The following is a 12,310-nucleotide window of genomic DNA, read 5'->3' as shown; positions in this document are numbered from 1 at the left end:
CCAGCTGTGACCCTATCCCTCCTGCCCTAGTCCTTCCACTGGTTTCTCTAGAATTGAATGCCAGCTCCACCAATGACCAGGCTGGGCAGCTGCCAATGACCAGGCGAGGCAGCTCCTGTGGCCAGACCTGGGGGCAGCTCACAATGACCAGCCTGGGGCGCTCCTGTGGCCAAGCTTCAGACGCTGCACCAATGATCAGACTCGGAGCCTTCTGTGGCCAGCCTGGGGCAACTCACAATGACCAGGCTTGGGCGAAGCTCCACCCAATGACAGATTTGGGCAGCTCCACCAATGACCAGCCCTAGGGCAGCTCACCAGCCCAATGACCAGACTGGGGCAGCTGCACCAGCCAGCCAGCCCTGGGGCAGCTCCACAGCTGACCAGCACAAGACACTCACTGTGTGTGGCCAGACCTGGGGCGCTCCACCAGCCGGCCAGGCCTGGGGCAGCTCCACCAGCTGACCAGGCTCGGGCGCTTCCTGGCGGGCGGCTCCACCAGCCAATGACCCAGACGGGGGCGAAACCACTGGCCAGCCAGGCCTGGGGCAGCTCCACCAATGACCAGACTCGGGCAACTCCACCAATGACCAGACTCGGGCAACTGCACCAATGACCAGGCCTGGGGCAACTCCACCAATGACCAGACTCGGGCAGCTCCACCAATGACCAGCCCAGGGCAGCTCCACCAATGACCAGCCTGGGGCAACTCCACCAATGACCAGACCAGGGGCAACTCCACTAATGACCAGACCTCAGACAACTCCACCAATGACCATCCTGGGACAACCCCACCAATGACCAGACCTCAGACAACTCCACCAATGACCAGACCTCGGACAACTCCACCAATGATCAGACTAGGGCAACTCCACAAATGACCAGACCGGGGGAAACTGCACCAATGACCAGACTCAGGCAACTCCACCAATGACCAGCCTGGAGCAACTCCACCAATGGCCAGCCTGGCACAACTCCATCAATGACCAGACTCAGGCAACTCCACCAATGACCAGCCTGGAGCAACTCCACCAATGACCAGACCTGGGGCAACTTCACCAATGACCAGGCCTGAGGACAACTCCACCAATGACCAGGCCTGAGGCAATCCCTGTCTCTCTCTCTCTGAGCCCTGGTTTCCTCATTGGGAACAGGAGGCAGTCACACCAGGCTATTCCATTCCAAGTCCCAAGGCATTGGTACTATTTCTGTCCTTAACCTCTCATTTTAAATCTCCTCCTTTTTTATGCTTTTAACCTTAGTGGGGCAGCATAATGCCATGGTGAGGAGCCTGGGTTGGAATCTTGCTTCCCTTATGGAACAACGTAACCTCTGCATGTTTCTGTTTTCCCAATGGTAAAATGGGGATGTTAATGGCACCTGCCTTACAGGGTGGATAAAAATAAATACCTTAATATGTATAAAGCCCCTAGAACTGTCTGGACCCCCAAAAAAGTTGGTTGTTGTGAGCTGAAATTTGGCCAGAAGGGAAAAAAATTAAAAAATAAAAATAAGGGCAAGGTGCGGTGGCTCACGCCTGCAGTTCCAGCACTTTGGGAGGCCGAGGGCGACCTGAGGTCAGGAGTTCGAGACTATCCTGGCTAACACAGTGAAACCCCGTCTCTACTAAAAACACAAAAAATTAGCTGGGTGTGGTGGCACATGCCTGTAATCCCAGCCACTCGGGAGGCTGAGGCAGGAGAATCGCTTGAACCTGGGATGCAGAGGTTGCAATGAGCTGAGACTGCACCATTGCACTCCAACCTGGGCGACAAGAGCAAAACTCCATCTCAAAAAAATAAAAAATAAAAAAGTAAAATAAAAATTAAAAAGTTAGGCCGGGCACAGTGGCTCACGCCTGTAATCCCAGCACTTTGGGAGGCTGAGGTGGCGGATTACAAGGTCAGGAGATCGAGACCATCCTGGCTAACATGGTGAAATCCCGTCTCTACTAAAAAATACAAAAAACTAGCCCAGCGAGGTGGCGGGCGCCTGTAGTCCCAGCTACTTGGGAGGCTGAGGCAGGAGAATGGCGTAAACCCAGGAGTGGAGCTTGCAGTGAGCTGAGATCGGGCCACTGCACTCCAGCCTGGGCGACAGAGCGAGACTCCGTCTCAAAAAAAAAAAAAAAAAAAATTAAAAAGTTGGTTGTTACTACTAGTACTATTACCACTATCACCACCACCACCACCACCGCTAGTACTACCACTATTATTACTATGTTTATTTATTTACTTAAAACAACAAGTGTTGAGCACTTATTGTTACAGTCAGGCGCTGGGTCAGATGCTTTACACTCATGATCTAAATCGGGGGTTGGCAAATGACGACCTGGCCCACTGTCTGCTTTTGTATGGTTTGTGGGCTAAGCATGATTTTTACCTATTATTCTTCTTTTGATTTAAAAAAACAAAAATTTAAGGGCCGGGCGCGGTGGCTCAAGCCTGTAATCCCAGCACTTTGGGAGGCCGAGACGGGCAGATCACGAGGTCAGGAGATCGAGACCATCCTGGCTAACACGGTGAAACCCCGTCTCTATTAAGAAATACAAAAAACTAGCCGGGCGAGGTGGCGGGCGCCTGTAGTCCCAGCTACTCGGGAGGCTGAGGCCGGAGAATGGCGTGAACCCGGGAGGCGGAGCTTGCAGTGAGCTGAGATCCGGCCACTGCACTCCAGCCTGGGCGACAGAGCGAGACTCCGTCTCAAAAAAAAAATACAAAAGACAATCTACAAAAAAAAAAAAAAAAAAAAAAATTAAATAAATTAAATTTAAAAATTTGACTTAAAAAATCAAAAGAAGAAGAATATTTCATGCACATGAAAATTACATTGAACTCAAATTTCAGAGTCCACGAGTAGTCACTGGAACCTAGCCACTCCCATTTGCTTAACCTGGCAGCTTTTGCACTACAGTGGCCAAGTTGCCTCCCAGCAGAGTTGAATAGTTGCATTGGAGAACCTATGGCTCACGTAGCCTAAAATAGTTGCTATCTGGCCCTAAGCAGAAAAAGCTTGCCAACCACTTACCAAGGTTTGTCCCCTCAATAACTCCACAAAAGAAGGCTTTGGTTCAAACCGTGAGTAAGTGGTAGAGGCAAGATTTGAACCCAGTTCTTTCTAGGTTCACAACATGTGGCCTTCAGCCACTACAGCCCACAAGCTTGGCAGCACATGCCTGAATACCTTGGGGTGGAGTGCATAGGTCATAGCCTGTGAAATGAATGCTAGGAAGGAATTCAGGCAGTGGGATTCAATCTCTTCCAGATTACTCTACTGTTACCCTAGAGACGTGACTTCCAGCCTGCCTGTACCACTGATCCTCAGCGTGACCTTGGGCAGTCAGTTCCTGGTGCAGTGGGTGGTATAAGCATGGATTTAGGAATCAGAATACCCTAGATTTCAATCCCAGTTCTGCCACTGACGAGCTATGTCGCCTCTTCAAGCCCCTGTTTCCGTTCCTGTGAACCGCAAACAATGGGACTTTCCTTATAATGATTTTGACGGGTTGAATAAAAATCCCCATGCTATCTACTCTTGCCCCACTTTTTCTCTCTAGGCCACTATTTTTCCATTTGAAAAATGATGAGACCTTTCCGCTCTGACACTCTAGGATCGTGATATTCTCCACGTCTTATTTTAGCTCAGTGTCTGGCTCCACACGCTGTGATTCAAGTTTGCACGGAGGTTGCACCCTGCCTTCCCTGGGAAAGGTCTCTTCAGGTTAGGTTGAAGGCATGGGGGAGGTTAAACCCAGAGGAGGCTGGGTGAGGAGCAGAGACTGGAGGAGGGGATACTGGATCAGGCACTTTGGATCTCAGTTGCTTAGTTGGAGAATCCCTTTTCAACTATTTGCACAGTCACTGAAAAGAGGGAGCTGAGTGCTGGCCCCAGGGGACAGAATGGAGACAGGACATGCGGTGGGGTTTGTTCATAAACCATCAACTGAATTACAAGGATCTGATTTGAGTTTAACTAAATTATGTTGAATTCATTTGAATTGAACTGAAGAATTGAGCCAGAATGAATTGGGGTTAGCTGGGTTGGATGGATGGAGTTAAATGTACTCGAGCTGAGTTGATTTGGGCTGATTTTAGCTGAATTGGACTGAATTGGATTGGACTCAGCTGAAATCTGGAGGAGATTAACACTCAAGAAAAAGGTTTTAGGCCAGGCATGGTGGCTCATGCCTGTAATTCCAGCACTTTGGGAGGCTAAGGCAGGAGGATCACTTGAGGCCTGGAGTTCAAGACCAGCCTGACCAACATGGCAAAACCCCGTCTCTCCTAAAAATACAAAAATTAGCTGGGCGTGGTGGCGCACACCTGTAATCCCAGCTATTCAGGAAGCTGAGACAGGAGAATCGCTTGAACCTGGGAGGCGGAGGTTGCAATGGACCGAGATCACGCCACTGGGCTCCAGCCTGGGCAACAGAGGGAGACTCCGTCTCAAATAAAAAAAAAAGAAAGAAAGAAAGGCCAGTCACAGTGGCTCACGCCTGTAATCCCAACACTTTGGGAGGCCGAGGCGGGCAGATCATCTGCAGTCGGGAGTTCGAGACAGCCTGACCAACATGAAGAAACCCCGTCTCTACTAAAAAAAATAGAAAATTAGCCGGGTGTGGTGGTGCATGCCTGTAATCCCAGCTACTTGGGAGGCTGAGGCAGGAGAATTGCTTGAACCCAGGAGGCAGAGGTGAGCCGAGATCATGCCACTGCACTCCAGCCTGGGCAACAAGAGCGAAACTCCGTCTCAAAAAAAAAAAGAAAGAAAGAAAAAAGAAAAAAGGCTTTACTAGAACTCTGGACACTCAAGTCCTCTGGAAATAGTTTATGTTGGTATCTTGGGCAACTCTCTGCAATTCTGGGCATTGGAACCCCCATTTTATCAAGTGAGTGCTAATAATAACTCCTAGGTAGTGATGTTAGGAGATGGGTGTGATTTCACATATGCAAAAGAGGCTGGTGCCTCAAAAGAAGAAAAAAATAATAACCGTAAACAAATATTGAACTCTAGCTAATCACATGTATGATGATGTAAGTAGGGTGAAGTGTACTGATGCTTGAAACTTACTCTGAAATGCATCTAGACAATAAGGTAGATTGATGGATGGTTGGACATATAGACAGATGGACAGACGCAAGATCATGCAAGTCTAGTGATCTGTTAATGTTTGACTCTAAGTGGTGGCTACATGGGTGTTCGCTATAAAATTCTTTGGACTTTTCCATTTATTTGAAAAAATTTAGAACAAAATATTGCACAGAAAATAAGGAGTCCTTTAAACTGTTAATTGCAGTTTATCAGCAGTGGTTAAAAATACAGCCTCCGGAGGCGAATTGCGTGAGTTTCACTCCCAGCTCTGCCTCTCACTAGTTGTATGGCCCTGAGCAAATGACTTCATCCCTCTGAGTGTCTGTTTCCATATCTGTAAAATGGGCTATTAATAGGATTTACCTCACAAGGTTGTTGTGAGTATCAGAACAGAGCCTGGTACCTAATTAGCACCCAGTTAGCCCTCGCTATAATGTGGTCCTCTAAAGGACGCTTTGCAATGGGCACTGCTATTTCCATTGCACATAGAAGGAAAGTGGTGCTCAGAGAGGGTCTGCAACTCCTCCCAGGCCACACAGCAAAGAAGTGGCTAAGTGGAAAAGGAACCACAGGTCCCTGGAACTGGAAATGGTCCCCCAGCCCACAAGTCCTTAGGCTCACCCGATAGTATGAAGAAGATGCCAGAGACGAAAGCCAGAATGGTCCTCTGCGGGCGGATGTGGCCGATGTTGCTGATGACGAAGGCCGTGAACACGAGAAAGAGGCTGACCATGGGGAAGGGGGTGGCCGTGCGCACTGTCTCTGGGGAGGGGATGGGGAGAGACAGGGGTGAGGAGGGAATCTCCAGTGGGTCACTTCCCCATTCCTTGACCTCTGCTGTCGCCACCTCTGCATTTTTGTTTGGCTCCTCCGTTTCCCCACTGACTCCTCCCCTTCCCCTGATATTTCCTCCGTAGACACAAGCCTGCCACGCCCCCTCACATAGGCCACACCTCCTTGGGCTTAACTCCGCCCCCTTTCTGATTAACTGCTCCTCACCAACCGGACCTCACCCTTTCAACCTTGCCTTTTCTCCTTACCTAACCACTCTGCCTTGCCTTCTTTCTTTCTTTTCTTTCTTTCTTCCTATTTTTTTTTTTTTTTTAGACAGAGTCTCACTCTGTCGTCCAGGCTGGAGTACAGTGGCGAAATCTCGGCTCACTGCAAGCTCCATCTCCCAGATTCAAGCAATTCTTCTGCCTCAGCGTCCTGAGTAGCTGGGACTACAGGCGCGTGCCACCACACCCAGCTAATTTTTGTATTTTTAGTAGAGACAAGGTTTCACCATGTTGGCCAGGCTGGTCTCGAACTCCTGAACTCAGGTGATCCACCCGCCTCAACCTCCCAAAGTGCTAGGATTACAGGTGTGAACCACCACGCCTGACCCACTCTGCCTTCTTTCCAGCCTCCCCTCCTTCCCTTGGACCCCACCATTTCCCTAGTCCTGCCCCCTCCCGAGACTCCAGGACTTGACTGTAATCTTGCTCTCTTGTGCCTTGGCACCCCCACATCCCCTCACTCAAAATATTCTCCGTGTTTTCCGTCACCAAGTTGATCTCTGGTTCAAGAAAATATTCTGAGGCCACACAGCGACCTTTCTCCCGACCTGGGGGGAAGAGAAACAGACGGGCCTGGATGAGAGGCTCCTAAGCTCTAGAGAGGCTGTGGGGGTGGGGGTGGGGGCAGGATGGATAGAGGGGAGACCCCAGGTTGGGGGTGCAAGGCCTAGCCCAAGGGTTACAAGCTGTACTACTCCAGGGGTGTTGGGAAAGGGGACGGGTGGATGTCTGTCTGGGATTCCTCTTTCTTTTCTCTTCTTTTTTTTTTTTTTTGAAATGGAGTCTCGCTCTGTTGCCCAGGCTGGAGTGCAGTGGCACAATCTTGGCTCACCACAACCTCTGCCTCCTGGGTTCAAGTGATTCTCCTGCCTCAGCCTCCTGAGTAGCTGGGACTACAGGCACATGCCAATATGCCCAGCTAATTTTTGTATTTTTAGTAAAGACGGGGTTTCACTATGTTGGCCAGACTAGTCTCAAACTCCTGACCTTGTGATCTGCCCGTCCTGGCCCCCCAAAGTGCTGGGATTACAGGCGTGAGTCACTGCGCCTGGCCTGGGACTCCTCTTTCTGGCTGCCCTAGAGATTCCTGATTGGAGGAGGACAAGGCTGGAATTCTAGGTCCTAAACAACGAAACATCTGTAGATCAGAACTCATGGTCCCTAAAGGGGACGAGGTCTGGGGAGCCAGGATTCTTACAATGAATGGGTCTTTGTGGTCCCTGGGAGGTATATTTTTTTTGTTTGTTTCTTTTTTTGTTTTTTGTTTTTTTTAGAGACAGGGTTTTGCTCTGTCACCCAGGCTAGAGTGCAGCAGCACTATCATAGCTCACTGCAGCCTCGAACTCCTGGACATAAGCAATCCTCCCGCCTCAGCCTCCTGAATAACTGGAACTACAGGTGCACGCCACCAGTCAGAGCTAGGCAGAGTGAGATGGAGTCTCACTCTGTCACCTAGGCTGGAGTGCAGTGGCAGGGGCGTGATCTCGGCTCACTGCAACCTCCACCTCCCGGATTCAAGCGATTCTCCTGCCTCAGCCTCCCAAGTAACTGCCATTACAGAGGTGCGCCACCACGTACAGCTAATTTTTGTATTTTTAGTAGAGATGGGGTTTCACCATGTTGGCCAGGCTGGTTTCAAACTCCTGAGCTCAAGGGACACTCCTGCCTTGGCCTCCCAAAGTGCTGGGATTACAGGCGTGAGCCACCGCGCCCGTCCCATGCATTTTTTTTTTTTTTTAAATCTTGCCCATTCAGCACTGAAATTGTGCAGTGGACAAGTTCTAAACCTAGACTACAAACTTTAAGGAAGGACTCCATAATTCCTTAGGGGTTAGGGATCTGGAGCACTGGGGCTCCTAGATCCAGGAATAAAGGGCTAGTCATTGGGACTCCACGTAGAAATTTGAACTTCCGGGAGAGAATCAGGATCCATTTCTGGATTTCTGGAACCCAATGGATGGGACTACGGCTAAGACTCTCAGACCTCAGGCCCTAAGGCAGAAACTGTGGAGTGGAAGACAGGTGAGGGCTGTACCTGCAAAGAAGCAGACTCTCCAGAGGCCGGCGTGCAGGGCCATCTTGACCTCGGTGGTCTGGTTCTGCGGTAGCACTGTGCCCTCTTCCATGTACAGCCAGTAGTCAGTGCTGACCGCGATACCCACCAGGAGCAGGCCACACGCACCAAACACGCTGCTCAACAGGGTCAGGGCGCGGCTGCTGCAGTGACTCATCCTCAGAGGCAGGGGGCGCCCTGCGGGGCCTGTGAGAGGGAAGCTGCAGTGCAGAGCTCCATGGGACCGACCAGAGTGCTTGACCCCATGCAGCAACCCGGGATGCTGGGTCCTAGCCAGAGACACCGACTCCCAAATGGAACTCTCTCAGATCTGACCTCCGTGGCCTGACCCATGACCCCAACCCTAGACTCTGACCAGAGACACCAACTGTTGAGCCTCAACCTCAGGACTGAGCTCCCCAAACCTGCTGCCTGTGCTCTGGCTCCAGATCCAGATCCCAACCCCAGAATTAGATTTCTGATCCTAACTTTCAGCCCAGGCCCAGAGATTGAATCTTGGCTCCAACCATGTTTGGACTTGGGTCCCAAATATTGTGACTCTGAGCAGAAATTCTAATTTGAGATTCTGAACCCCAGAACCAGGTCTCCCTGCCTAAACCTAACCTCACCTGCTGACCTGAGACCCTAACTTAGAATCAGATGCCACCAGAGTCCCTAACCTTGAGTGTGGGTCAGTGAGTCAGAAACTATTAGGCCAATCAATGATTTCACCTCTAGGACCTGGCATCCCACAGCCCTGTCTCTGTGCGCCGATCGAAGCCCCCAGTTGTGAACATCAGACTCCAACAAGAATCAATAACCTGAACTCTGAGCCAGGACTTAGATCCCAGAGCACAGGGCATTGGGCTTGAACCCTGGATGCTCTACAACTTGAGCTGGCCAGAAACTCTAACCCAGGCCACCTAGTCTTAACTCCCTGCCCTAATCTGATACCCTGATACATTTTCTTGCACCCTGTCTCTGAACTGCACCCAGAAATCCCCAAAGTGGGTCACTAACCAAGGATCTCTGACCCCATACCGGGGCTTCACATCCTTGACCTCTGCCCTAAGACTTTGAGCAGAGGCTCCCACTTAAGTTTAGCCTCTTGGATTTGTATCTTGAGCCTAACACCCAATTCTAACACCAAGAACTTGACTCATGACCTTCTAACTCTGATCCTGTGCCTTGACCTCATTTGATACCCCAATCTGAGATGACATCTCACAACCCAGATCCTAGCGCCAGACCAGTAATTCCAACCTCCCACATCTAGGCAGGCCCCTGGACCTGGAATGCTGGAACATCTTCACAGGCTGCTGAGTCCCAGAACATTGGAACCCAGAGACATAGAACCAGAATCTCGATTAGAGATTCCAGAATGTCAAAATCAGGAGATGGGGCTGGGTGAGGTGGCTCACACCTGTAATTCCAGCACTTTGGGAGGCTGAGGTGGGTGGATCACTTGAGGTCAGGAGTTCGAGACCAGCCTGGCCAACATGGTGAAACCTTGTCTTTACTAAAAATGCAAAAATTAGCTGGGCACAGTGGCTCACATCTATACTATAATTCCAGCTACTTGGGAGGCTGAGGCAGGAGAATAGCTTGAACCCAGGAGGCGAGGTTGCAGTGAGCCGAGATCGCGCCACTGCACTTCAGCCTGGGTGACAGAGTGAAAGTCCATCTCAAAAGAAAGAAAAAAAAATCATGAATGAGCTGGGAACCCACCACCACCACCACCACCACCACCACCAATCCAGCATCCTAATCAGAGCACCCCAGTCAAACATCGGACTCTCATCCTTCCAACTAGGATTCAGTGCCCTGAACTCTAAAATCCCAAGCAGGAGTCCCAAAACCGCCTCCCCTAACACTCCCCACCAGAGGTTCTGGACCTCGGTTTCCCATGCTGGGACTTCCAATCACAGATCCTCTTCAACATCCAGCATGGAGCCCCGATTTCATAACACTAGACTCCAAACAGGAGATTCCCCAGTTCATATCGGTGGCCTCCCCAATTCCACTTAGGAACCTAGAGATTCCAAGGAGGGAGCTCCTCAACCCAGAGCTCAAGGACTTGCAATTCCTTACCCACGATTCTCCCCGACCCCTGCAAGAGTTTTCCCCAAGCCACACAATCCCATGATTTGGGGGTCTCTACTTGGGACCCTCAGCCTGTATCAACCAGAGACAGCTACATGCCTGAATACCCGGGATATTTTTAACTCTGAAGGTTGAGTCCCCTAAACACTCTCCCCAACAAAGTAATCAAGACATAAAACTCCACTTTCCTTAACCAGAATTCTTCTAGCCTTGCAATTCTGCTCCACCTGAATAAAGACTCTGGAGTCTGAGACAACCCTCTCTCCTCCCCGCTCCACCCCGCACTCCCAGCCTCCAGATCCCCCCTCCTTCCCCCCCAGCCTCTTGGAGGCCTCCGAGATCCAGAGTCTGGGAAGGCTCTGGCCAGCTTTTCCTCCCATCCCCCGCCCGGCGGCTCAGGGGCTTGACCGCGAGCTGCCGGGTCCTCTCGCAGCCCTGTGGGCCCGGAAACGGGCACCATTACCCCGGCCACCCTGGTTGCCTCCATCCCAGGTAGCCGATCTCAGCTTCCCCCTTTCGCCCCTCTGACTCCCAGCTGGGACCTCGTCTCTCCTTCACATTCTTGCACCCCGTTTTAAAACCCAATCTTGCTCCAATTCCTCCTCACTCTCACTGGCCCGCCCAGATCTCCTTATTCCTCCAGCCTTTCCTCCTTTGGGACCCTCCCCCCAGGCCTGGAGCCTCCTCTTCTCCCTCTTTCTCCCACCCTTTCGCGGATTCAGGCATTTGAATCTCTGGGGTCCCATTCTGCAAGTCCTAAACCCAAACTCCATCTCCCTTCCATCTCTCGGGAGACCGTAACTCCGCCTTTCTGGGGACCCCTTCCCAGACCCACACCCTGCTCTGGCCGGCCTGGGTCCTCCGCCCTCGCCCCGTACCGCCTTCCTCAAGGACCCGGCCTCTGCCCTCCCCAGCCCACGGTCGCTGCGACTCGGACATGAAGCGTGCAGTTTCCCACTCCGGGACCCTCGGACCCCGTCCTCTGGGATCGCCAGGCCCAGGTGTCCCTGCATCCCCCATAGCCGCCCGAATTCGGGCGTCCCGACTGCCAGGATCCCACCACCCCTGGAGCCCCTCGGGTCCTTTGTCGCCCCAAACCCGGCTCGCAGACACCTCGAGGGGCGCCCCTTCTTCCTCCCAGGACCCTCCTCTAGCGCTCACCTCGCTCAGGGCTGGGCGGACGCTCCGGGCCGCGGGCCCCGCAGCCGCATGACCGGCCCCGCGGCTTCCCCCGGCCGCCGCCGCCGCCACCGGGGTCGCCGGTGCCCGCGCCCCCCGCCCCCGCCCCGGAGCCCGGCGTCCCGGCCCCCTCCCGGCCTCCCACCCCCCACCCCCCGCGCCCGCGGCCTCACTCGGCGGACGGAGCCGGGAGCAGGAACCGGCGGCCGCTCATTGGCTACTGCGGAGGAGGGGAGGGGCGGGGAGGGAAGGGGGGAAGGATGCAGCGAGGGAGGGAGATGGGCCTTGAGGATGGGGGAGGCAGAGAGGGAGAGAGAATAGAAACAGAGGCAGAGAGCCCGAGAGGGGCAGAGGCACAAAGAGAGACAGGGCAGAGAGAGAAAGTCACGCCGAGACCTTGAGGCCGAGAAGTCCAGGGACTCAGGTCTGGAGACTGAAGGAGACACAGAGACAGAGAGAGACAAGGAGGGAGAGAGACAGAGTTTAGGACCACCCCTCACCACCTAGGCGCAGAGATTCTGAGGCCCGGGAAGTGGAGAGGTCAGAGACCAGAAAGAGACAGAAAGAGACAGGGGGACGCCCAGAGGCCTGGGGCTGAGAGATGCTGAGACCCAGAGACCTTGAGCTTGGAGAAGAGACAGAGGCGGAGAGAGAGAGACAGAGAGAGAGAGACTCTGAGAAGGAGAGACAGCAGGGACAATCCTGGGGGTCCCCTGACGAGGACTGGGGCTCTAGCCAGGCCTGGGGCGGAGCCTGGGGTCTGGACGACTGCAGGAAGCGGGAGGGGGCGTCCCGGGCCGGGGTCCCTACAGCAGCGGGCGGGCGCAGA

The 12,310-nt window shown here is 52.7% G+C and overlaps 1 protein-coding gene across 4 annotated transcripts in view; it reads right to left on the bottom strand.

The window, feature by feature from the left end:
* Window positions 1-11,640, bottom strand: part of CACNG7 (calcium voltage-gated channel auxiliary subunit gamma 7) — a 30,633-nt gene extending 18,993 nt beyond the window's left edge. The window contains exons 1-4 of one of the 4 annotated variants that reach the window (XM_009195252.2): window positions 11,464-11,640; window positions 8,182-8,406; window positions 6,608-6,694; window positions 5,710-5,850 (exon numbers count right to left, since the gene is read on the bottom strand). In XM_009195252.2, coding sequence (XP_009193516.1) covers window positions 5,710-5,850; window positions 6,608-6,694; window positions 8,182-8,377 — 424 coding nt within the window. In that variant the 5' untranslated portion in view covers window positions 8,378-8,406; window positions 11,464-11,640. Of the gene's footprint in view, window positions 1-5,709; window positions 5,851-6,607; window positions 6,695-8,181; window positions 9,647-11,463 lie in introns of those variants that run through there. The other 3 variants (XM_009195250.2, XM_009195253.4, NM_001168871.1) reach the window with 3 other exon arrangements.
* Between the last annotated feature and the right edge of the window lie 670 nt (window positions 11,641-12,310).

The sequence above is a fragment of the Papio anubis genome, chromosome 20, assembly GCF_008728515.1.
Source record: "Papio anubis isolate 15944 chromosome 20, Panubis1.0, whole genome shotgun sequence".
NCBI lineage: Eukaryota > Metazoa > Chordata > Mammalia > Primates > Cercopithecidae > Papio > Papio anubis.
This window is presented reverse-complemented; position numbering and strand designations above follow the sequence as displayed.